Source organism: Bufo bufo, chromosome 3, assembly GCF_905171765.1.
Source record: "Bufo bufo chromosome 3, aBufBuf1.1, whole genome shotgun sequence".
NCBI lineage: Eukaryota > Metazoa > Chordata > Amphibia > Anura > Bufonidae > Bufo > Bufo bufo.
The window spans coordinates 408,287,157-408,314,055 of NC_053391.1; the positions used below are offsets into that span (position 1 = coordinate 408,287,157).

At 41.2% G+C, this 26,899-nt stretch overlaps 1 protein-coding gene across 2 annotated transcripts in view; it reads left to right on the plus strand.

The window, feature by feature from the left end:
- The window catches only part of CAMKK1 (calcium/calmodulin dependent protein kinase kinase 1), a 271,268-nt gene that overhangs the window by 122,456 nt on the left and 121,913 nt on the right, over positions 1–26,899 (plus strand). For both annotated transcript variants that reach the window (XM_040424856.1, XM_040424857.1), the window contains exon 4: positions 14,200–14,253. In XM_040424856.1, coding sequence (XP_040280790.1) covers positions 14,200–14,253 — 54 coding nt within the window. The remainder of the gene's footprint in view (positions 1–14,199; positions 14,254–26,899) is intronic.

The following is a 26,899-nucleotide window of genomic DNA, read 5'->3' on the forward strand; positions in this document are numbered from 1 at the left end:
CTGCTCCATCCCAAGGCGTTGCACATAATGCTTGTTTGCATCTTGTATCAAAATGAATTCATGAATAAAACAAGAACACGCTGTAATTCTGTCTGCTGTATTTTGAAGTAGATGGCTTGTTTGATGATCGCTGAGAAAGGACATATGAAGCAAAGACAGACTCGCTGGCGGTATGAGCCTTTCTGTCAAATCATCTCCTTTAATCAGGCGATGCCCTGCGATGGTAACAGCATTTATGCTGGAGAAAGCCTGGACTATCAAGTTATTAAATCATTTTAATATTATTCTAGGCTTCAGCTCCAGTGAGATATGGCGTCTTATAATGTACCTATCATTTGCATTTTATTTCATAAGTGCTTTAAAAATTTATTTAAAAAAATTCTTGAACTATTAGAACTAGTTTCAGACATATGAGGCTAAGAAACTCCACTCTCAGACCAGCATTAAAGGGGGTGTCCAAGTTATATTAATTGATGACCTATCCTCAGGATAGGTCATCAATATCAGATCATTGGGGGTCCGACACCCGGCACCCCCGCTGATCAGCTGTTTGAAGAGGAGGCACGCGCCGTGCCAGCGCTGCCTCCTCTTCACTGTTTACCTTCTCGCCGTTCCATCTGCTGTGGTGAGCGGGTGTAATTACACCTGCTTACTGCTGCAGATACAACGGCGAGAAGGTAAACAGCGAAGAGGAGGCAGCGCTGGCACGGCGCGTGCCTCCTCTTCAAACAGCTGATTGGCGGGGGTGCCAGGTGTCGGACCCCCACCGATCTGATATTGATGACCTATCCTGAGGATAGGTCATCAATAAATATAACTTGGGCAACCCCTTTAAAGGGGTTGTCCGGTTTCACATATTGATGACCTATCCTTAGAATAAGACATCAATATGAATTCAGCAGGGGTCCAACTCCCAGTACCCCCACCGCTAAGCAGTTTGCAGAGACTGCAGCACTCATACGAGGCTGTACTCCCTTCACTGTTTACCTGCTCGCCTTTGACATTGCAGGGGCCATGCAGTGTAATTACAGTTTCTCCGTCCCATTCAAGGAACAACTGTAATTACACTGCATATCCGCTGTAATTTCAACAGTGAGCAGGTAAACAGTGAAGATAATACAGTGTGTATACAGTACATAGCTGTCAGTCACTGATAACTCCTCCCTTGTGGACAATAAAATCAGAAATAGCAGAGATATACATATATAAATTACATGTTTTACTGAATCTTTTAACATGCTGCCTGCAGATTGCATTGCATTTTATGTTTTCAGGTTCTCTTTAAAGTGGAGCTCTGTATGTATTTGAAAAATGTAATACCTAGCACTTTTCATCTTTCTCCTTAAACAAAATGGAAAAACTCAGCAAATGGATGGAGATTTCTCATTTTGTCCCAGTTCTCCCATTCTTTCTGAGGTTTTCACTTTGAAAGGAGTATGTGAGCAGATTCGACCTCTCATCGATATTCATAAAAGTTGTATGACCTTGTGTCATGGGCTCTCTGCACTAAACCTTCTGCAAGGCCTTCCCTCTGCTCTTGAATAACAGCACTAGCAGTCTCCTGGATGTGAGCTGCAGCCATCACTCAGGAGTGGAGGGGAGGCCATGCACATTAGATGTTTGACCAAACTCACCAATTTCATTGGGACATTGCAACATCCGCAATGGCAGATGCAGTGGAGATTAGGATCGGTTAGTTTGATATCAGTTTGCTTGATCCTTTTGTTCTTTGAAGATAAGCCCTCACCAGAAGTGTCTGGCAGTGGGTTTCTTTCCTCTCCCTATTGGGAAAACATGATTCAAAGAATGAAAGCGGGCACCACAAATAAATAACACAAACAGGGTGCATACCAAGTAATAAACACAATAGTCAACACAAAAAGAAGGACACATGAAATTGGAGCCCACCAAGATATACAAAGTCCAAATAAGTTTAATAGATGTAAAAAAAACTCTAAAATACTAACTTTAGACAATTCAGAACAATAAAATACATCCATGTAAGAGGTTCCAAAATTATATGGAGCAAAAATACCTAAAAAAAAAACAGCATACACCCTTAATAAGGCTATATTGTTATAATAAAGAGAACCGCTTCAATACCATACAAAAAAGTGCCGATGCCAACAATAATGAATGTGACATACAAGAAAAAAATGTATAGAGTCAACAAAATAAAGAGAATTCTCACAATAGGAATTCTGTGGGGAAAACACCGCCTAACAGCTTCCTCAGGGGTAACTGATACCATGGGCGGATTGGCCATAGACTCTACAGGGAAATTTCCCAGGGGGCCACTTAATCCCTCCTCCTAATGCTCTCAGCATTAATGAATGTAGGAGCATCAGGAACTTATGCCCTCCTGAATTCACCTATATTGCCATCCTCAGGACAATGATACAGATTCATACTGTGGGGCGGGTGGCAGTATTATGTACTACGTTGTGATATTTGGTTTCCCAGAGACTGTATTTAGTGCTGCACTGTGGTATCTAGTTCTGCTACAGCAGTATCTTTTGCTGCACTGTGGTATTTGGTTCTGCTGGGGTGGTATTTTGTCCTACACTATGGTATTGCTGGCCCCGCCTACTTCTGTGGCCCCGCCTTCTGTCAATTTCAGACCACTTTTCCCAGTCTGTAAGTTCCCAGTCTGACCCTGACTGATAATGTAACGAATCCACTATTTATAGTAATTATACGCCATTCACTTGCATGTGTTGTAAACTGCAAATAGTGTCACAAAAAAATCGGTGTTCCTAATAGAGCAGAACGCATGTCAGGAAGTCAACATCATCAATATCAAAGACTAGGCCTGACACGCAGCACATGCACAAAGCAACACTAATTATTTCTATTGATCGTGTTGATCAGAACGAGGCTACAGATGCCTAAAATACCACTACATTTGGTTATTACATACTAATAAATAATATTAATGACCTATAAATGACCGGTCTCTGAGATCTGTTCCTGCTTTTTCTTCAGGAAAAGTAATTGCTAAGCAGCTCTGAATCTGAACATTCCTGTATGTTTCTGCCAATGCTTTCTTTTATTTGCATTTGCATCTGGAATATGCATCAAGCTGCCTAGGTAATTAGGATAACCAGCTAGCAATCAATTCGCATGATGCTCTACTTTGGCAAGCTCTATGAACAATTACCGATTTTTAAAAAAGTCCAAAGCAAGAACTTCCTTGACTGCAGAACTCCAGTCCCCTTGGCCCTGCGCCATATGAATAATTGTATTTTGTTTCTTCTCGTCTCTCAGTAATAGAAAGCTTAACGCATAAGGTCTTAAATGAGGGTCATAATGCAGTTAGTCTACACATATCAAGATCTACTGAGAGGTATGGGTCAGGATTATTTTATCTAGAATCATTGTGATAAGACATTAGTTACATACATTCATGTTGAACACTGCATCGTGAATCGTTTGATCAAGTATGTGTGGTTTGTATATTCTTTAAAATATAGATTTAAAATATCTTTTCGGGCCTTTATCCAAGCAACTTCATATTACCTCCATCCACTCCGTTGTAATGTCCCGCACACTTGCTTACCAAACATGGCGGAGTTATAGAATTACTCCCTGTTAGGCCTCTTGCACACGACCGTATGGCTTTTTCAGTATTTAGCGGTCCGTTTTTTACAGGTCCGTTGTTCAGTTTTTTTTGTTTCCGTTCCGCATAAAATCTCCGTATGGTTTCGGTATGCGATTCATTGTTTGCAGATCGCAAACAGAAACATAACATTTTTAATCATGAATGTAATGTACAGTAATGTGTTTTAACAGTATACACATGGGCAAAGTGGGCATGGATCCGCAAAAAATGGATGACATACGGATGACTTGAATAGAGCCACCGATCGTTATTTGCGGGCACTAATAGGACAAGTTCTATCTTTTAGCTGAACGGAAATACTGAAACGGAATGCATACGGAGTACATTCAGTGTTTTTTTTTTTAGCGGAATCATTGAAATGAATGGTTCCGCATACGGACCGCAAACGGAATCCACAAAAACGGAACAGAAACGGGAAAAAAAAAAACATTCATATGCAAGAGGCCTTACTGCGCTGGGATCTATTTGATTTTGATACCATGGAAGCATATACATGGCCTGAGTTCTCAGGAGGAAGCAAGTGGCCCAAATATGGATTAGGCCATGTATTTCTTTGATGTATATGGCAAGATAGGGGTTTTTTGTGCGACATCAGCTGAAGAGGATGCTAGCCTTTTCCTGACACCTCTAACGGGTCTGGTCTGTGAAAGGCCACACTATCTTCAGGTTTTATGATGGGGGTTTCTGGTCTCTGTGAAGTGGTTCCATCTTACTGATTTTATGGCTACAATCTCCTGACCTGACTTTGGGCAGGGGACATGGACGAGGATATGACCCAATACCAGAATGTATCACCACAAAAATAAATAAAATAAAACTGTAGTGAAAAGTAATATAACGGGAAGTGAAGAATAAAAAGCTTGGGGTACTTTCACACTAGCGTTTTTCTTTTCCGGCGCTGAGTTCCGTCCTAGGGGCTCAAATCCGGAAAAGAACTGATCAGTTTTATCCTAAGGCATTCTGAATGGAGAGTAATCCGTTCAGGATGCATCAGGATGTCTTCAGTTCAGTCTTTTTGACAGATCAGGCTTTTCAGAAAAACGTAGCATGTTGTATTTTTACCTCCGGACGAAAATCCTGAACACTTTGACTGAACGCCGGATCCGGTCTTTTTCCCATTGACTTGCATTAGCGCCGGATCCGGCGCCGTGTGTTCAGTCATACCGGATCCGGCTTTTGCATGTTAAACCCGAAAAATGTGAAAAAGAAGTTAAAGTCCATAAATGGCGGATCCGTTTTTTCCAATGCATTTTTTCATTGTGATCAAAATCCTGATCAGGATTCAAATGTAATCAGTTTTCACACGTTTTTCCGGATCCGGCGGGCAGTTCCGGTGTCGGAATTGAACGCCGGATTTAAACAACGCTAGTGTGAAAGTAGCCTTAGGCTTCTTTCGCAGTTGGGGCACAGACCTCCCACAGGGCGTTTTTTGTCCGGCTGAAATGCAGTATATTTGCTGGGTAGTTCTCTGCCAGACCCCATTGTAGTCAAGGGTAACATCTGGCAGTGCCGTATCAGGAGAACTCCAGCAGGCTATTCCCTTCTGGAACAGCCTGCCAGAGAGTTGTGCCACAAATGTGAAAGTAAAAAGAGAAAGATATGTGATCTGCACACCCTAATGTGAAAGTAGCCTTATCTGATGTAATTAAAACATTAGCTTTGTTCAGTATTTCTGTATAGCTCTCTAGATAGGTCTTCATAGATTAGTTTTTACGGTCTGTTAAAATGTTTCCTTTGTTGTCCACCTTCAGGAGCCTTTCGTCCACATCCCCTGCTGCCACATGGCTGGACTCGAAGGGGGAAGCATATTTACCTGCTTCCCACCATGGGGCTCTGTCTCCTTCAGTCCCCCATTGCCTCACTCTAGTCCCGCTCGTCAGCATGTTGGATGAAAGCTAGTGTTGACTGATTATTTCTCCTGCATAACTATTAAAATGAATTACCAATGAAATAAAAAAACTGAGGGACATTTATTAAGCTAATTATGCCACTATTGTGGTTTAAAAAAAGTCGCACGTTATGGGGAACACCATATGTTTGCCATAGTTTGCAAATTTTTGGGCTTCTTGACACTTTTCTGAAGTGCTGAGAAAGGGGCGGGCTTAGCAGAAGTGGCCGAGACTTAACACCGCCCGCCGCATTTACTATAACTTTTGCCAGAAAGCCGTGGAAGTTCTAGCTGAAGTAGCTGGCATAGACTTCAGTTTCTGGCGCACGGCAGGGCAGAGATGCTTCTGCCTCTTAATAAATTAGGTTCCTCTCACGCCAGTGCAGGATGATCAAGACTAGCGGATGGATGCGCCAGTCTTGATATATCTCCCCCTCTGGGTCCACCAGAGCAAAAACTAGAAAATTGATTGAGTGTCTTTCCTCTCTGGCTCATAGATAAAAGACCTCTATGGGTCCATATGGCCAAATAGGCTACATTGAAGGGTTGAGAAGATGAAATAATCTCTTTTAACTTGCATACAAGCTGATTCTACTCACTGTGGTCAACTGTTCGTGATCACAATGAATCTCAGATTTTATATGTATTAAAGAGGACCTTTCATGGGTCCAGACATTATAAACTAAGTATCAGGGTATGTAGGGCATAGTGCAGAGATCTAACTGCACTTTCAATTTTTTCTGGGTGCAGCTTCGTTCGCCAGCTGTGACCCCCATTGTATTCTCCCGCCTGGTATGCTGTAGCGCTGTTCAATCGCAGCGGAGAGCGTCACAGCCAGGGAGAAGGTGAGATTTTTTTTTTCTCCCTGGCTGTGACGCTCACTGCTGCGATTGGACAGCGCTACAGCCAGGGAGAAGGAGTATCCCTGTACGGATGTTATAATTAGCATACCAGGCGGGAGAATACAACCGGGGCCACAGCAGGCGAATGGAGCGGCGCCCAGAAAAAATAGTAAGTGCAGTTAGATCCCTGTACTATGCCCTACATATCCTGATACTTAGTTTATGATGTTTGGACCCATGAAAGGTCCTCTTTAATATGCTGTCAGAAAATAGCGACACATATGAATTACATTTCTTGCAATGCATAATAATGATTTTGATGTCACAGGCAACTTTATCTTATCATTGTCCTTGAGCAATAACACTGGTATATATTGGTCAACTGTATGTATTTATAACATAGTGTTGCGTTAATATTTGCCAGTACTAACTAGGAAAAGTGTTTTGGTTATAAAGATGGTTTCACTCGTCATGCTTGATAATGAACTGTATGTTCTTTTAGTTAAAGAGGCAAACTGATATCAGCAGTTAATTGTAATTCCAAACGATTATGCCACAATGAATAGCCATAGCCTGTTGAATTTTTTTTTTTAACAGTTTTTTAACTGCTAGAATGTCAGTCACATGTTAATATTGGATAGTATGTATGTGGAATTCTAAATTCTAAAGATACATTTTCCAATGTATTTGTCCCATAAAAATGTCGTAACCCGCTAAACTAATGGGTACAGGAGGAGAAGATGGGACACTATTAAGAATGGCTGTCAAAACAAACATTATAGGGAATTTTCTTTGCAGCACTGGACTGGGGTCAGGTTTGTATATTGAATCATTGTTGACCTGCTGAAACATGGCTGCCTGGAAAAATAAATTGCACTTAGTATGCAGCCACATTTTGACAGAGGGCATTAGATCTTTGATGTCTCGTAGAGGAAGCAATAAATATGTTCTGTATTATTTACATGGTGCCTAGCAACATTTAGGGTCCAGAATGATGGTTTAAAAACCATTTATGTGAATGCGGTATCATTTTAGGACCCCAGTAGAGGTGGCTTTTACTACAATACATTATTTGACATACAGTATAATCAAAATCATTATGTTTAGAGGCCATATTTTTCTCCAAATCCCATGAGTCTACATCTCGTTCTTGCTTGGTTAAGTTTGTTCTCTAGGTGTGTGGTTTTGTTCTGGTGAAAAAGTTGCGTAAACATGTAGCCATGTTCGCCAACTCAAAACCATACACTTAACCACTAATGTATGACATGATCACATTCCTATATGTAACAACCCAATAAATACATGCTAATTGTATATGGATAAACCAGGCCGCGGGACTTTATTAAAGGGTTAACCAGTTATTACAACTGTTAAATAAATAATTAAAGCCAATAATGAATACATCTATCAGACATATTGAAAGGGTTGTCCGGTTTCAGAGCTGAACCCGGACATACCCAGAATTTTACCCAGGCAACCCCCCTGACAAGATCATTGGAGCATTTTATGCTCTGATGCTCTCATTTGCCCTGCGCTGAATCGCGCATGGCAAAGGCATTTTCAGGAGTTCCGGTAAGGTACCGGGCTCTCCTTAGGGCTGCCAGGTGGAGGCTTCCGCCCAGCAGTGAGCCTGGTGACATCACCGGCACTGATGGGTGGGTTTTAGCGATGCCCTAGCCTGTAAAACGGTGACCTCACCGAATACTCTGCTGGGTGGAAGCCTCCGCCCCGGCAGTGTGTTATTGTAAATAAAAAAGCCTTTGCCTGGTGTGATCCAGCGCAGGGCAAGGGAGGGCATCGGAGCATGAGATTCTACCATGCTAACATCAGGGGGGCTGCCTGGGTGAAAATATGGGTATGTCTGGGTTCAGATCTGAACCCGGACATCCCCTTTAAATATAATATCATCTCTTATCGTGTCATGGTGACTAACCCCCCACTAAAAAGACCACGGCTATAGACAAGAAAAAAAATATTTAGGGACGCAATCTTCTTTAGCTCATCAGCACCGACAAACCTACGCTAATGGTAAGTGCCAAAATTTATAGTACAAATATTCCAGCTGAAGTTCTTCTAGACCAATGTTGCCATGTTTTAAAAATACACCTTTGCCCAGATACCGAACAGCAACACAGTCCACCAATGAAATTCTTGACCCACAGAGAATTAAGCCTCCCTGGAAACTAGATAATACAAACAAAATACAATGGCGGGGTGGGGGGGGGGGGGGGGATAGAAATATGTCTCAACTACACCATGAGGGGTACACCACCTATTCGGCTATGTCCCCCTATTCATTCAAAGATTTGCAATGCAAACAGTTTTGATGCATTTCACTATACAGTTACCATAGTAAGTTAAAATAGGTAAAATACAAGTCCAACAGCTTTAGCTATTAGTTTCATGCTAAGCTGATAAAGAGGAATGCAGATACAAGGCAGGTGTGATATAGTTACCAGTCTGACCTCGTGCAGAGGAAGGATGCATGTAACCACTATAATCTGTCTCCTGACAAAGCAATCTAATACGGATGTTATTGCTTTTTCAAGAAATGCATTGAACCCTTTACAGATGCAGTAAACATTATGCAGGAGTTTTATCAAACTGCTGTAAAGGAAAAGCAGCATAGTTGCCCATAACAACCGATCAGATTGATCCTTTCATTTTTCAAGGGAGCTCTGAAAAATGAAAGGTGGAATCTGATTGGTTGCTGTGGGCAGCTAAGCCAGTTTTCCTTTACACCAGTTTGATAACTCTCTGCCTATAAGTTTTAGAATTTTCTATGTATACGGTATTCCTACAGTGCCATGTTTCTTACCACTTTTTCTCCATTCTCCTATGCATACTTGCCGTAGCCCCATGAACTCCATCTACTTCTTGGGGTGTCCAATCCAGTGTCGGACTGGGGTGCCTTGGGCCCACCAGTGGAATTGATTCTGGGGGCCCACCGTACAGCTACCATAAATGCATTGGCGTAGTGTGGGTTGCAAGCAGCCGGGGCAAGCCAAGTATTGCGCCCCCCAACCTATGACCACGCCACATTTTAAAAAGAATGTTGTAGATATTACTTGCAGTCCCATGTAACACCACAGATAACACAGTGATAACTCTCTGAGTACAGATAATGTAGTAGATGGGTGTGAGCCCCCATATTTCAGAACACGCACAGTGTGGCCTGAAGTCTGGGGCCAGGGTGGGCCAAATTCTATATCCACCCTCCCATCACTACAGAACATACAGGGTAATACAGCGCCCCATACCTCTTACATCCACGGACGTCTCCTTTGATGTAGATGTTCTCTTTCCTCATCTTCTCCTTTTGGACCAGACCACCATTTTTCAGCCATTTCTAGTCTCTGCAATTTGAAAAAAAAAAATCTTAGTTTACTACGTTTCCATCCTCCCATCTTCTCGACAAAATCATCCTACCATCCCCAATACTCTGCCGCTGTGCTCCCTAATATTATACTGCAGAAATAGATAAATCTCCTGATAATACTAGTATCCCCCTGATAATGCCCCCTTCAATAATTATTGGCACAAAAATAACTCCCCCCAGCAAATATTGCCCCCTAAAACTAATAGTGTAAACATAGTGCCCCTAACACTAATAGTGTAAACATAACCTCCCCCAAAAATTATTGTGGTAAGCTGATACTGTGCCAAGGTGCCCCTACAGCAATAGTGCTCCCAAAAGTCCCACCAATAGGAATAATTCTCTGCTAGAGCACACATGGTAGTAATAGTGCTCCTACAGTGCCCCCAACATGTCCCCACTGTGCCCCAGAAGTAATAATGCTCCCATAGTGCCCATACTAGTAATCATGTTCCCCCATGGACCCCCAGTAGTAATAAAGCCCACCATAATGCCCCCCAGTAGTAATAATTCTCCTTATAATGTGACAGTACAAAAATGCCCCTTATAATCTGTGCCAGTGCAAAAAATACCCCCTTTTAATAACCCCAGTTTAGCTAATGTCCCCATAGTGCCTCCATAATGTGCCAGTATAAAATACCCCTATATAGTGTCCCCAGTACATGCCCCCATCGCGCTCCTCTCCCCCTTCCTCCTAGTGCCCCCCATAATGTACAAGTATAAAGTGCCCCAGTAGATGCCCTCAGTGTCCCCCATAATTTGCAAGTATAAAATACCCCTTCTTAGTGCCCCTGTAGATGACACCATAGTACTCCTCTCCCCCCTTCCCCATAGTACCCACCATAATGTGTCCCAGTATAAAATGCCCCTATACAGAGCCCCCCATATAAAATACCTCTTCTTTGTGGCCTCAGTAGAAGCCCCCATAGTGTTCCTCTCCCCCCATAGTGCCCCCCATATAAAATACCCCTTCTTTGTGGCCTCAGTAGATGCCCCCAATAATGTGCCAGTAAGAAGTGCCCCCCAATCATGTGCCAGTAAGAAGTGCCCCTCCATAGATGCCGCCCCAATCATGTGCCAGTAAAAAGTGCCCCCCACAGCGCTCCTCTCCTGTATTCTTCCATATAAAAAAAAAAATAAGCACCTATACTTACCTCCATCATGCTGGCAGCGATGCAGGGCTTTTCTGGCCTGTGTCCCACGCTGTACGGCTCAGGCGGCGTGCCGCCTGCATCGGCCTCTGATAGGCTGCAGGCCTAGTGCCTGCAGCCTATGAGAGAAACTGGGAAGGGGACGCCTCTCCCTCCCATGCCCCGCAGCATCCATCTGTATCGCTATCCTGAGGACGGCGATACAGATGACTATAGAGATGAGCGCTTCTACAATGGAAGCGCTCATCTCCCTGTGCCCTGCCGCTACGCCACTGCTTGCTGGTTTTTTTGGGGCCCACCGAGGATTTCCCCAGCTCCCCGGTGGGCCAGTCAGAGCTTAGTCCAATCCATATGCAGTTGTAAATGTTTTAATGCACGTGGAAGATATTTTAACTGGGTGTTTAGAGTGAGAAAAGGGCTTTTGTTGTTAAGTAAATGTTATGGAGTTATTTCAAACTTTGACAATTGTGGACTTTTCAGAGTCCATTGAATGTTGGCCCATTTTGCCCGAGGAAAGCAAGCTGCCTAATAATTATGCACACTTTGATATAGAGTCTTGCTCTACTTAGGCCACCCCCAACTTCATTACAGAAATACACATTACCCAATATGCTTCAATCCAATAGGCATTCAAGTTTATACAGCTTGGAGTTAGAAAATATGCATAAAAATGCTAATATGGTCAAAATATTTACCTAATAGTTGTGCACTCAGTGTATAGTGTGTGCTACAGTGCTAGTTACAGAATATACAAGACACAATCCTGAAGAAATTATTCTGTGTACAGCCCCAATATCATCAATAAAGTCAAATAGGTTTTCATTCAAAGAAATAGAGCCTAGTGGCAAGTGATTAGCCAATAGTTTTTGTTTTTTTTTTCCTCCTGGACCTTTGGGCCCACTGTGATATCAAAGCCTGGGCCCACCAGAGGATCTTTCAGTACTCTGGTGGGCCAGTCTGACACTGTCAGCGATTATTCACTTCTGGCAGGATACCTACAGAAGAGATAAATGCTTTGAGTCAGGACCTAAGTGGGCACGTTTGGAGACCCTTGAGTAACCACAAAAAGCAAAGGATGACACTCTGTAAATGTACATATAGGGGATGATTAAATGATAGTAAATCACCTGCTAATTATGGGCTTTAAATTCTGGGTCATAAGTGGTGTCACAATTCCTCCCAAAGGTTTTCAGTTGGATTATGGTCGGGGCGCTGTCTGCTGCCAACTTCTTCTAAGCCAGACTGGGTAGTCCCATTTTTTAGCACCTCTGGTCTAGTGATGAGCGGCAGGTGCCATATTCGATTTCGACGAAATTCGCAAATATTCGATAGAATATTCGTTTTATATTCGTCGAAATTGAATATTCGTCATTATTCTTGTTATCGCGATTAATATGCGATTTAAATAATCGCGTATTGCGATTTTAACTTAAAGGCTACTCTCCTATTGAAATAGCAATACGATTAATTCAAGTTATAATAATCGAATTTCGATTTTAACTTAGCACTGCTATATTCCATATTCGTTAATTCTAGCTTAATATGGAATATAGCAGTGCTAAGTTAAAATCGAAATTCGATTATTATAACTTGAATTTATTTATTTTAATTTTTTATTGTTATATTTTTTTCTTTCCCACTTCCCTAAAGTTGTTCTTACCTGTCCTTTGGATTCCTGGCTTCCTGGCTGCTCCAGTCAGTGCCCGTTGCCGCTTCTGCCGACTTCCGTGCTCATGGAGCGTCCCCATCACCATGGGAACGTCTCCATATACTAGAATGTACTGTCGGATTTGAGAATTACGTAAAAAATCGCAATTCGATTATTTCAAGTTATAATAATCGAATTTCGATTTTAACTTAGCACTGCTATATTCCTTATTAGGCTAGAATTAAATATAGCAGTGCTAAGTTAAAATCGAAATTCGATTATTATAACTTGAATTAATCGAATTGCGATTTCAACTTGGACCTGGTTTACTATGGTTGGCTTGGTAGAATTAGCGAATATGATGAATGTATTCGTCATATTCCACAAAACGAATATAACGAATGTATTCGTCATATTCCACAAAACGAAGCTAACGAAGTATTCTGCATCTTCGTTTTAGCTACCTATTCATCAACTTCGCTAATTCTAGCAATCATATAGGAAAGTTTACTATAGAGACAGCTAAGTTTAATTCGCTATGCGATTATATTACTTTGCTTTTTTTTATAAATAGAATAATTATAATAATTATCAGGTATTATAATTATTCTATTTTTTTTTTTTTTAAAAAGCAGTCATATAATCGCATAGCAAATTAAACTTATCTGTCTCTATAGTAAAATTTCCTATATGATTGCTAGAATTAGCGAAGTTGATGAATAGGTAGCTAAAACGAAGATGCAGAATACTTCGTTAGCTTCGTTTTGTGGAATATGACGAATACATTCATCATATTCGCTAATTCTACCAAGCCAACCATAGTAAACCAGGTCCAAGTTGAAATCGCAATTCGATTAATTCAAGTTATAATAATCGAATTTCGATTTTAACTTAGCACTGCTATATTCCTTATTAGGCTAGAATTAAATATAGCAGTGCTAAGTTAAAATCGAAATTCGATTATTATAACTTGAAATAATCGAATTGCGATTTTTCACGTAATTCTCAAATCCGACAGTACATTCTAGTATATGGAGACGTTCCCATGGTGATGGGGACGCTCCATGAGCACGGAAGTCGGCAGAAGCGGCAACGGGCACTGACTGGAGCAGCCAGGAAGCCAGGAATCCAAAGGACAGGTAAGAACAACTTTAGGGAAGTGGGAAAGAAAAAAATCTAACAAAAAAAAAAAAAAAAAGAATATTCGAAATATCGAATTTATATCACTATATTCGAAATATTCTCGAATTAGCGAAGTGCCGATATTCGCGAAAAAATTCGATATTCGAATATTCGCGCTCAACACTACTCTGGTCTGCTGTTTTGCACAGTTTTCAGTTCACAATAACTGTACTGTACACTTTACTAGTGTTATCCTAGCATTTCAGAAATCTTTCAAAAGAACTTGTTTAAAAAGATGTTGCCCTATGATAATGCCAAGTTAAAAAGCATTGAGCTCTTCAGAACAACCTATTTTATTGCTTATGTTTATATTTGGCGATTGATTTACATTTGCTGAATAAGGAACCTCTGTGGATTTTTGTAGTAGCAGCTTTTCTAGCTTGCAGTCTCTCGGAAAACCTGGCAAAGCCTTATCTTGCATGTGCGTAATGCAAACCCGCAGTGTTTGGCATGTGATATGCAGTCATATTAAATATCTTTCTATTTCTAGGGCTCGTACGGTGTTGTGAAACTGGCTTACAATCAAAGTGACGACAAATATTATGTAAGTAACACCAGATCAAGATGATATTGTAACGGGCAAATATTGTCTGTTAATCTTATATTTGTCAGCTTCAATATTACAATGAACTAGAAGAAGCACCCGGCTTCGCATGGGTATATTTCATCTATTTCATTTAATGTTTGTGTGTGTCGCTAAAAGATATCGACAGTATCAGCTATAAAGGCTCCATGCCCGTGCTGCGGGCCGCAAATTGCGGTCCGTAATACACGGGCACCGACCGTGGGGCAGTAGCATGCGGATTGCAGACCCATTCACATGAATAGGGTCTGCAAAAAGATAGAACAAATTCTGTCTTTTTGCGAAACATAAGCACAGAACGGGGGGTTCCGTTCCGCACCGCATCTCCGGATTTGAGAACCCATTCAAGTGAATGGGTCCGCATCCGTGATGCGGAAGGCACAAGGCTGGTGACCCGTGTATTGCGGAACTGCCGTATGCGGCCCGCAGCACGGGCACGGAGCCCTTACGTTTGTGTGAACAAGCCCTAACAGTGACATCTACAGTACCCCGCCCCTTTAACACTGACCTCCACAGCTGCCTGCCCCCTTAACAGTAACATTCACATCGCCCTCCCCTTTAATAGTAACCTCCACAGGTGGAGGGTTCCAAAGTTAAATAGTCCCAAGTATAAATGGTACTGTAGAAACGTCCTGGAATAAAACCAATGGGTACTCCTGGTATAGTGCCACAAAAATGTCCTGTATGCCAAGTAGAAACAATGTATATATACACACAGAGGTAGCGGTACAGGACGTTTCTACAGTACCATTTGTACTTGGGACTATTTAACATTGGAACCCATCCACCTCATTGACATTATTTTTATTTGGCTACTGGACCTTGCTATTGCATCCACATTTTTTACGCATTATTTATTCTGATCATATTAATTCTTGCTGATTAGGAGTGTTTATAGGATGTTATTATAGTATGGGAAGAGGCTATTTTAATTAATGTATTTTATGTGTCATTAAATTCTTTATGGTCCGGATACCTTGAGAGTGCCCGGGTTCTTTTTCTTTTTGTTTCACGTATCCAATTTCAAGGGTCCTGTTTATCTGAGTGCACCTCTGTTTGGTCTTAGTGAGTCCTGTGCGTCACAATCACTATTTTATTCTCACATGTTGAAATAAGCATAAACATCAGAATTTCAAGTTCACTCTGGGGTCTTGATTTATTTGGTAAAATTAAGTTCTAGCAGTGTCCAACACATTGTATTACAATTATACTATATTAGTATATTCATGTCCTCTAGGTCAGTTGGCCCCAGCTGTATGGTAGGACCAAACCTGGATGGTTTCCTCCTCCAAGTTGAACTTCAGTAGTACGAATGAATGGAAAAAGTGGTGTCACGGCTGTGAACTCCATTATTTATTGTTTGTAATGTACAAGCTCCAGCTTTGCGGTTCGGTAAAACCACATGTATTGCTTTTATAATACCAGCAGTAGGACCAATAGATATAAAGCCCATATCCAATAGTGTCTATAGCCATAGGTTGTATAATGCAAAGAAAACTCTATCATGATCATAGTTTTAGTGTACATACTGTAACTGAAACCACAGTACCCTATAATGCCAGTCATGGTGTCCCCAGCTTTACCACCACTAAAAGCCAGGATATTGTCACAGCCGTAGTGCCCAAAGACCTAGTGACCGCTAATAACAGCCATGTTGGCCACTTAGCACTCTATAATTCCTTTTGTAGTGATGTCATCTATAATGCTAGCCGTAGTACCTACAACTAAGGCCTCTTGCACACGGCCGTTGTTTGGGTCCGCATCCGAGCCGCCGTTTTGGTGGCTCGGATGCGGACCCATTCACTTCAATGGGGCCGCAAAAGATGCGGACAGCACTGTGTGCTGTCTGCATCCGTTGCTCCATTCCGTGGCCCCGCTAAAAAATAGAACATGTCCTATTCTTGTCCATTTTGCGGACAAGAATAGGCATTTATACAGGGAGTGCAGAATTATTAGGCAAGTTGTATTTTTGAGGATTAATTTTATTATTGAACAACAACCATGTTCTCAATGAACCCAAAAAACTCATTAATATCAAAGCTGAATATTTTTGGAAGTAGTTTTTAGTTTGTTTTTAGTTTTAGCTATTTTAGGGGGATATCTGTGTGTGCAGGTGACTATTACTGTGCATAATTATTCGGCAACTTAACAAAAAACAAATATATACCCATTTCAATTATTTATTTTTACCAGTGAAACCAATATAACATCTCAACATTCACAAATATACATTTCTGACATTCAAAAACAAAACAAAAACAAATCAGTGACCAATATAGCCACCTTTCTTTGCAAGGACACTCAAAAGCCTGCCATCCATGGATTCTGTCAGTGTTTTGATCTGTTCACCATCAACATTGCGTGCAGCAGCAACCACAGCCTCCCAGACACTGTTCAGAGAGGTGTACTGTTTTCCCTCCTTGTAAATCTCACATTTGATGATGGACCACAGGTTCTCAATGGGGTTTAGATCAGGTGAACAAGGAGGCCATGTCATTCGATTTTCTTCTTTTATACCCTTTCTTGCCAGCCACGCTGTGGAGTACTTGGACGCGTGTGATGGAGCATTGTCCTGCATGAAAATCATGTTTTTCTTGAAGGATGCAGACTTCTTCCTGTACCACTGCTTGAAGAAGGTGTCTTCCAGAAACTGGCAGTAGGACTGGGAGTTGAGCTTGACTCCATCCTCAACCCGAAAAGGCCCCACAAGCTCATCTTTGATGATACCAGCCCAAACCAGTACTCCACCTCCACCTTGCTGGCGTCTGAGTCGGACTGGAGCTCTCTGCCCTTTACCAATCCAGCCACGGGCCCATCCATCTGGCCCATCAAGACTCACTCTCATTTCATCAGTCCATAAAACCTTAGAAAAATCAGTCTTGAGATATTTCTTGGCCCAGTCTTGACGTTTCAGCTTGTGTGTCTTGTTCAGTGGTGGTCGTCTTTCAGCCTTTCTTACCTTGGCCATGTCTCTGAGTATTGCACACCTTGTGCTTTTGGGCACTCCAGTGATGTTGCAGCTCTGAAATATGGCCAAACTGGTGGCAAGTGGCATCTTAGCAGCTGCACGCTTGACTTTTCTCAGTTCATGGGCAGTTATTTTGCGCCTTGGGTTTTCCACACACTTCTTGCGACCCTGTTGACTATTTTGAATGAAACCCTTGATTGTTCGATGATCACGCTTCAGAAGCTTTGCAATTTTAAGAGTGCTGCATCCCTCTGCAAGACTATTTTTGACTTTTCTGAGCCTGTCAAGTCCTTCTTTTGACCCATTTTGCCAAAGAAAAGGAAGTTGCCTAATAATTATGCACACCTAATATAGGGTGTTGATGTCATTAGACCACACCCCTTCTCATTACAGAGATGCACATCACCTAATATGCTTAATTGGTAGTAGGCTTTCGAGCCTATACAGCTTGGAGTAAGACAACATGCATAAAGAGGATGATGTGGTCAAAATACTCATTTGCCTAATAATTCTGCACGCAGTGTACAATGGGCCGCCCGTTCCGCAAATTGCGGAAGGCACATGGGCGGCTTCCGTTTTTTGCAGATCCGCGGTTTGCAGACCGCAAAAAACGGAATGGTCGTGTGCATGAGGCCTAAAGCTGTCTGTGCCCCCCAGCTCCTCTTCCCCCGTTGTCAGCAGCCAGTTCTCTTCCATGACTGGCAAAATTGGCTGAGGTAGGGTGGAATTCCTTATCTCCTCTTAATAGTCTAATATTTACTTGCCATAAGCTAAAGACTAGCAGCCATTAAATCAATTTAATTGATCCATGTGTCAATAGTTTGCTTTCATTATTTGGAAAATGCTTACACTTTCAGACGTTCTGTGAGAAGCCATAGAGATATTTTGTTGTGTGCATTATGGATATACATGTGTTTTTGATGATGCTCTTTAGTTGTACATCTATACGGTTGCTCTTCTGACATTGGACTATCACCTCTTGTACATACAGGGTGTGAGATTTCATAGCAAGTTTTTCTTTGTGCTTTAGTGCATGGATCCCACTTTGGAATTCAATAATCATTATGATATGCTTTATTATTATATTACTGTTTGAACACAAGATCAAAACGTTTGCCAAGCTACCAACTGTGAATCTGATGCAAGGGCACAGTTTGGTTAGGGCTCATGCATACGAACGTATGTATTTTTGCGTTCCGATGACATCTGTGTGCATTCTGTATTTTGCGGAACGGAACAGCTGGCCCTTCATAGAACAGTACTATCCTTGTTCGTAATGCGGACAATAATAGGACATGTTCTATTTTTTTGCGGAACGGAAATCCGGACATACGGAAACAGAATGCACACTGAGTAACTTCCGTTTTTTGGGCAGACCCATTGAAGTTCCGCATATGGTCCGAAAAAAAAGGAACAGACACGGAAAGAAAATACGTTCTTGTGCATGAGCCTTTAATGTGTTTTTTTTTTTCTGCCAGAAAATATGTTTTTGTTTTTCTAACCTCTGGTGACACCCATTGCTGCCCAATTCTCCTGAAGAAGCCAGAATACTGGTGAAACATGTCGGGGGGGGCAGTTGTAGTTTTTAAACGCAGCCTTCCACTCCACAGTGAATAAGCTGTGGATAGTGCGGCTGGACTATATTTCAATAGTTTGACCTTTCAAAGAGCTTAGGATAGACACGGCACCTACTCTGTGCTTATTAAAGTTTGTAGGGCCAATTGCCATAGGGTTTTAAGCTGATCTGATTCACACTAGGCTGACAATTGTGCTCCTTTAACAGTGGGGTGACGCATCCTGGACCCCACTGCTTTACACTGCTATACTGAGAATATCATTCAGTCAGCAATAGCCCCACAAACAGTGACACGGGAGTACCCTGTATCCAAAGTGAGAGGGTGGGATCTAGTGCACATCTCCGCGCCTTCTCCACTGTCTAATATTTGAATCCACTAGTGGAGTGGCGACTGTATTTTTAATATAGGATTTTTGGTTTGTTAAAAGTATAAAATAATAAATACAAATTAAATGTACATTCACTTATACACTTAGATTTTAATATATTTAATAATAAAAGTGAAGTATTAATTTCACCTGGGTCAAGATAGGTTACATTGCCTGGTTAGGCACTTGTTAATACACTGCGTGCAGAATTATTAGGCAAATGAGTATTTTGACCACATCATCCTCTTTATGCATGTTGTCTTACTCCAAGCTGTATAGGCTCGAAAGCCTACTACCAATTAAGCATATTAGGTGATGTGCATCTCTGTAATGAGAAGGGGTGTGGTCTAATGACATCAACACCCTATATTAGGTGTGCATAATTATTAGGCAACTTCCTTTCCTTTGGCAAAATGGGTCAAAAGAAGGACTTGACAGGCTCAGAAAAGTCAAAAATAGTGAGATATCTTGCAGAGGGATGCAGCACTCTTAAAATTGCAAAGCTTCTGAAGCGTGATCATCGAACAATCAAGCGTTTCATTCAAAATAGTCAACAGGGTCGCAAGAAGCGTGTGGAAAAACCAAGGCGCAAAATAACTGCCCATGAACTGAGAAAAGTCAAGCGTGCAGCTGCCAAGATGCCACTTGCCACCAGTTTGGCCATATTTCAGAGCTGCAACATCACTGGAGTGCCCAAAAGCACAAGGTGTGCAATACTCAGAGACATGGCCAAGGTAAGAAAGGCTGAAAGACGACCACCACTGAACAAGACACACAAGCTGAAACGTCAAGACTGGGCCAAGAAATATCTCAAGACTGATTTTTCTAAGGTTTTATGGACTGATGAAATGAGAGTGAGTCTTGATGGGCCAGAATGATGGGCCCGTGGCTGGATTGGTAAAGGGCAGAGAGCTCCAGTCCGACTCAGACACCAGCAAGGTGGAGGTGGAGTACTGGTTTGGGCTGGTATCATCAAAGATGAGCTTGTGGGGCCTTTTCGGGTTGAGGATGGAGTCAAGCTCAACTCCCAGTCCTACTGCCAGTTTCTGGAAGACACCTTCTTCAAGCAGTGGTACAGGAAGAAGTCTGCATCCTTCAAGAAAAACATGATTTTCATGCAGGACAATGCTCCATCACACGCGTCCAAGTACTCCACAGCGTGGCTGGCAAGAAAGGGTATAAAAGAAGAAAATCTAATGACATGGCTTCCTTGTTCACCTGATCTGAACCCCATTGAGAACCTGTGGTCCATCATCAAATGTGAGATTTACAAGGAGGGAAAACAGTACACCTCTCTGAACAGTGTCTGGGAGGCTGTGGTTGCTGCTGCACGCAATGTTGATGGTGAACAGATCAAAACACTGACAGAATCCATGGATGGCAGGCTTTTGAGTGTCCTTGCAAAGAAAGGTGGCTATATTGGTCACTGATTTGTTTTTGTTTTGTTTTTGAATGTCAGAAATGTATATTTGTGAATGTTGAGATGTTATATTGGTTTTACTGGTAAAAATAAATAATTGAAATGGGTATATATTTGTTTTTTGTTAAGTTGCCTAATAATTATGCACAGTAATAGTCACCTGCACACACAGATATCCCCCTAAAATAGCTAAAACTAAAAACTACTTCCAAAAATATTCAGCTTTGATATTAATGAGTTTTTTGGGTTCATTGAGAACATGGTTGTTGTTCAATAATAAAATTAATCCTCAAAAATACAACTTGCCTAATAATTCTGCACTCCCTGTATACATAGGAGAATGGACTCTCGTGTCCAGATGCTACTGTGTGTATACAGCCCAACCCTTTACTTAAAGGGGTTCTCCGGGAAATAAGAAAATAAAAATACTTAAATATTACTTTATTATAAATATATTCTCATACCTTTCATTAGTAAAAAAAAAAAGTTGATTGTGCCTAGGGAGCAATAATTAGAGGAAATAAAATGGCCGACGTCCTATTAGTACAGACAAAACTTGTCCTAATCACACAGCAGGACAAGTTACTTCACTGAGCTAAAGAGCTGCCTCGTCCTCCTCTCGTACTTGTCAGGGATTATTATCCTGAATACAGAGGAGAAGATCTTCAGCTGAATCTCTATAGGAATGGAGTTCATGAGGAGACATGAAGTACAGAGAGGATGGACAGGACAGACTGTGGTAATGTATGCAGTCTCCATTACCACTGCCCCACAAGTGCAGCTGCTCATTACCCCACACCCTCCTCTCTGTACTTCATGTTTCCTCATGAGCTCCATTCCTACAGAGATTCAGCTGAAGATCATAATCCCTGACAAGCAGAGCAGAGAGGAGAATGAGGCAGCTTTTTACTGTTGTGAAGTAACTTGTCCTCCTGATCCGGACAGATTTTGTGTGTACTAATAGGATGGCGGCCATTTTATTTTCCCTGATGATTGCTCCCCAGACAAAACAAGCCATTATAACTAATGAAATGTATTTGGAAATATATTTATAATAAAGTAATCTTTAACTATTTTCATTTTCTTAATTCCCAGAGAACCCCTTTAATATCTCTCTGTTGGAAGTGCGGAAGCAGTGGAAGTTGCATTCTCGCCTGTTGTCTTGCAGTTGTGAGCAGAATGTCCGTTGCTATTAGAACATCCTGTCCACCGCTGGTGAGCTAACAGGGAGGCTAAGAATGGTTCCAATAGTATATGTTGCAAATTGCTATATATGAATTGCTGCTTTAGCTATTACACTGAGCACAAATATAATCGCAACACTTTCGGTTTTGCTCCCATTTTGCATGAGCTGAACTCAAAGATCTGAAACATTTACTACATACACAAAAGACCCATTTCTCTTAACTATTGTTCACAAATCTGTCTAAATCTGTGTTAGTGAGCACTTCTCCTTTGCCGAGATAATCCATCCCACCTCACAGGTGTGGCATATCAAGGTGCTGATTAGACAGCATAAATATTGCACAGGTGTGCCTTAGACTGCCCACAATAAAAGTCCACTCTGAAATGTGCACAGTTTTGCCTTACTGGGGCTGGGGCATCAAAAAACCAGTCAGTATCTGGTGTGGCCACCATTTGCCTCACTCAGTGCAACACATCTCCGTCGCATAGAGTGGATCAGGTTGTGGATTGTGGCCTGTGGAATGTTGGTCCATTCCTCTTCAATAGCTGTGCGAAGTTGCAGAATATTGGCAGGAACTGAAACACGCTGTCGTATACGCCGATCCAGAGCATCCCAAACATGCTCAATGGGTGACATGTCCAGTGAGTATGCTGGCCATGCAAGAACTGGGATGTTTTCAGCTTCCAGGAATTGTATACAGATCCTTGCAATATGGGGCCGTGCATTATCATGCTGCAACATGAGGTGATGGTCGTGGATGAATGGCACAACAATGGGCCTCAGGATCTCGTCACGGTATCTCTGTGTATTCAAAATGCCATCAATCAAATGCACCTGTGTTCGTTGTTCATAACATACTCCTGCCCAAACCATAACCCCATCGCCACCATGGGCCACTCGTTCCACAACGTTAACCTACGCAAACCGCTCACTCACACGACGCCACACACGCTGTTTGCCATCTGCCCTGAACAGTGAAAACCGGGACTCATCCGTGAACAGAACGCCTTTTCAACGTGCCAGACACCATCGAATGTTAGCATTTGTCCACTCAAGTCGGTTACGACGACGAACTGCAGTCAGGTCCAGACCCCGATGAGGACGACGAGCATGCAAATGAGCTTCCCAGGGACGGTTTCTGACAGTTTGTGCAGAAATTCTTTGGTTATGCAAACTGATTGTTGCTGCAGCTGTCCGGGTGGCTGGTCTCAGACGATCATGGAGGTGAACATACTGGATATGGAGGTCCTGGGTTGGTGTGGTTACACATGGTCTGCGGTTGTGAGGCCGGTTGGATGTACTGCCAAATTCTCTGAAATGCCTTTGGAGACGGCTTATGGTAGAGAAATGAACATTCATTGCATGGACAACAGCTCTGGTAGTCATTCCTGCAGTCAGCATGCCAATTGCACGCTCCCTCAAATGTTGCGACATCTGTGGCATTGTACTGTGTGATCAAACTGCACATTTCAGAGTGGACCTTTATTGTGGGCAGTCTAAGGCACACCTGTGCAATATTCAGCTGTCTAATCAGCACCTTGATATGCCACACTGTGAGGTGGGATGGATTATCTCGGCAAAGGAGAAGTGCTCACTAACACAGATTTAGACAGATTTGTGAACAATATTTGAGAGTAATAGGTCTTTTGTGTATGTAGAAAATGTTTCAGATCTTTGAGTTCAGCTCATGCAAAATGGGAGCAAAACCGAAAGTGTTGCATTTATATTTTTGCTCAGTGTATATACACACGCTACATACAGTACTGTTGTAATAAACTTGAATCTCTTCATCAAAGTTAAAATAATTTTTCTGAGCTCATCTTCGTGAGCTGTTGAAGCATACTGTACATTTGGTTTATGGTGAAATACGAAGTTGAGGAACTAGAGTGAAACAGATGCATGCCATTAAATATATATTAATATAATTATTTATATATTTAAACATGTTTTAATTGGTTTATCTCATAGAGATTATAGTCTGATATGGGGCCTAGATTACCCTTTGTCTGCATTTACATTTGGATGGAAATATTCCTTCATCATAAATGCTAGGGCAAAACATGTCTTGTAGATGTGATAATATAACAGTGAACTATTCTGGGCTTTCTCTGTTTACTTTGGTAATTATCTAATAATAGTAATTGTAATTGATGTTCCAGCTTGGCTGAATGTACAAAGTGTGGAGGCTGGAAAATAACATTTCATTCCATCACTACACGAGTGTTTGGACAAATTGAGTGCATGTCATGTCATGTAATGTAAGTCCACTGCATACAGTTATGGGTTATTAGGATTGTCCAGCTGGTAAAATTGTTCTAAAAATGCCATAAAAAACAGAAGTAATCCTCCACTATTCTCCTTCTGCTCCCCCTCATCATCCTTCTTTTTTTTCTTTTTTTTTTTTCTATCTTTCTTTCTTTCTATCTATCTTTCTTTCTTTTTCTTCTTTCTTTCTTTTTCTTTCTTTCTTTCTTTCTTTTTTTCTTTCTTTCTTTCTTTTTCTCTTTTTTTTTCTTTCTTTCTTTCCTTCTCTTTCTTTCTTTCTTTCTTTTTTTTTCCTCTCCTCCTACTCCTCCTTTTTCCGTTTTCTTATACTTTTTTCCTCTTTCTTCCCTCTTTTTCTTCCTTCCCCCCCCCCCTTTTCTTCTCCTTTGCTATTATCTTTTCCTCTCTTTTCCCCCTTTTCACTTTCAGTGAATATACATCTGTCCTGGTCATATCATGGACATAAAGGTGCACAACTTGTTTTAACACACAGAGCTGTTATATACACTGTCTGTAATCAGTCCTTCACCCGTGAATCCATCACATGATTAGGACTTTATATCTTCTGGGAATAAACTGTGAAATCCGCTATTAACTGCAAGCAGAGATGGTATCCTCTTGTTCTAGAGATTGTGGGGGTCTTAGCACTCAGACCACCACCGATTTTTCATATATATATATATATATATATATATATATACAGTACAGACCAAAAGTTTGGACACACCTTCTCATTCAAAGAGTTTTCTTTATTTTCATGACTATGAAGGCATCAAAACTATGAATTAACACATGTGGAATTATATACATAACAAACAAGTGTGAAACAACAGAAAATATGTCATATTCTAGGTTCTTCAAAGAAGCCACCTTTTGCTTTGATTACTGCTTTGCACACTCTTGGCATTCTCTTGATGAGCTTCAAGAGGTAGTCCTCTGAAATGGTCTTCCAACAGTCTTGAAGTAGTTCCCAGAGATGCTTAGCACTTGTTGGCCCTTTTGCCTTCACTCTGCGGTCCAGCTCACCCCAAACCATCTCGATTGGGTTCAGGTCCGGTGACTGTGGAGGCCAGGTCATCTGGTGCAGCACCCCATCACTCTCCTTCATGGTCAAATAGCCCTTACTTTCAAAGTTTTCCCAATTTTTAGGCTGACTGACTGACCTTCATTTCTTAAAGTAATGATGGCCACTCGTTTTCTTTACTTAGCTGCTTTTTTCTTGCCATAATACAAATTCTAACAGTCTGTTCGGTAGGACTATCAGCTGTGTATCCACCTGACTTCTCCTCAACGCAACTGATGGTCCCAACCCCATTTATAAGGCAAGAAATCCCACTTATTAAACCTGACAAGGCACACCTGTGAAGTGAAAACTATTTCAGGGGACTACCTCTTGAAGCTCATCAAGAGAATGCCAAGAGTGTGCAAAGCAGTAATCAAAGCAAAAGGTGGCTACTTTGAAGAACCTAGAATATGACATATTTTCAGTTGTTTCACACTTGTTTGTTATGTATATAATTCCACATGTGTTAATTCATAGTTTTGATGCCTTCAGTGTGAATCTACAATTTGCATAGTCATGAAAATAAAGAAAACTCTTTGAATGAGAAGGTGTGTCCAAACTTTTGGTCTGTACTGTATATATATATATATATATATATATATATATATTATATATATTTTTTTTTTTAAGTTAGTGACTTCTTTAATCCCTTCTTCCAGCAACAATAAAATCAGAAAATTAAAGCTGATTAAACTATGCCTGGCTGAATAATAGCATGGCACTGTAGTACTGCTCATTCCAATCTATAGCTATGCAATTCTCATCTCCAGAAAGCATTGTAAATGTGAAACCTTGAACAAGCTATTTCAGTGCACGAATGCAGAATCTAATCTTCAAACATAGTTGGGGAAAGTGGGGAAAGTGATTTTTATTTATAAAAAAACATATAACACTAGGCGTACTCGCTCAATATCTAAGGATTACTTCATCAGAGTCACAGTAGTACTGCTTATCAAAAAGGACTGTAATCAGCAAAAGGGTATAGGGATGCAACAATAATTACAGGGCATCAATCAGCTGTGATCTGTAGGGGAACCTGGCAGGAAGTGATAATTACTCTTGCAGGGACAGAATGGAAAGATTACACGGTTGCCACTGAAATCCATGTAAACAGACATGCTCTTTGTATCTGTAGATGCAGCTAATAAACAAAGGTTATAAATTGGGGGCTCCTTTGTAATCATTTCCTACAGCATTTGAAAATGTGTTTTCTAAATCAGGCAATTTCGACAACTAGGTTCCAAGAGAATTTTGAAGAATTCCTCATTATTAATATGTTATATGATTGGTTTCCTAAGGCCTCTTTCACACTACAGTTTTTTTTTTCCGTTTTGCGGGCCTTTTTTTGCGGTCCGTATACGGTCCATATACGGAACCATTAATTTCAATGGTTCCGCAAAAAAAAACGAAATGTACTCCGTATGCATTCCATTTCCGTATTTCCGTTTTTCCGTTCCGTTGAAAGATAGAACATGTCCTAATATTGCCCGCAAATCACGTTCCGTGGCTCCATTCAAGTCAATGGGTCCGCAAAAAAAATGGAACACATACGGAAATGCATCCGTATGTCTTCCGTATCCGTTCCGTTTTTGCGGAACCATCTATTGAAAATGTTATGCCCAGCCCAATTTTTACTATGTAATTACTGTATAATGTATATGCCATATGGAAAAACGGAACGGAAAAACGAAACTGAAACAAAAAATGGAAAACGGATCCGTGAAAAACGGACTGCAAAACACTGAAATAGCCATTCTGTAG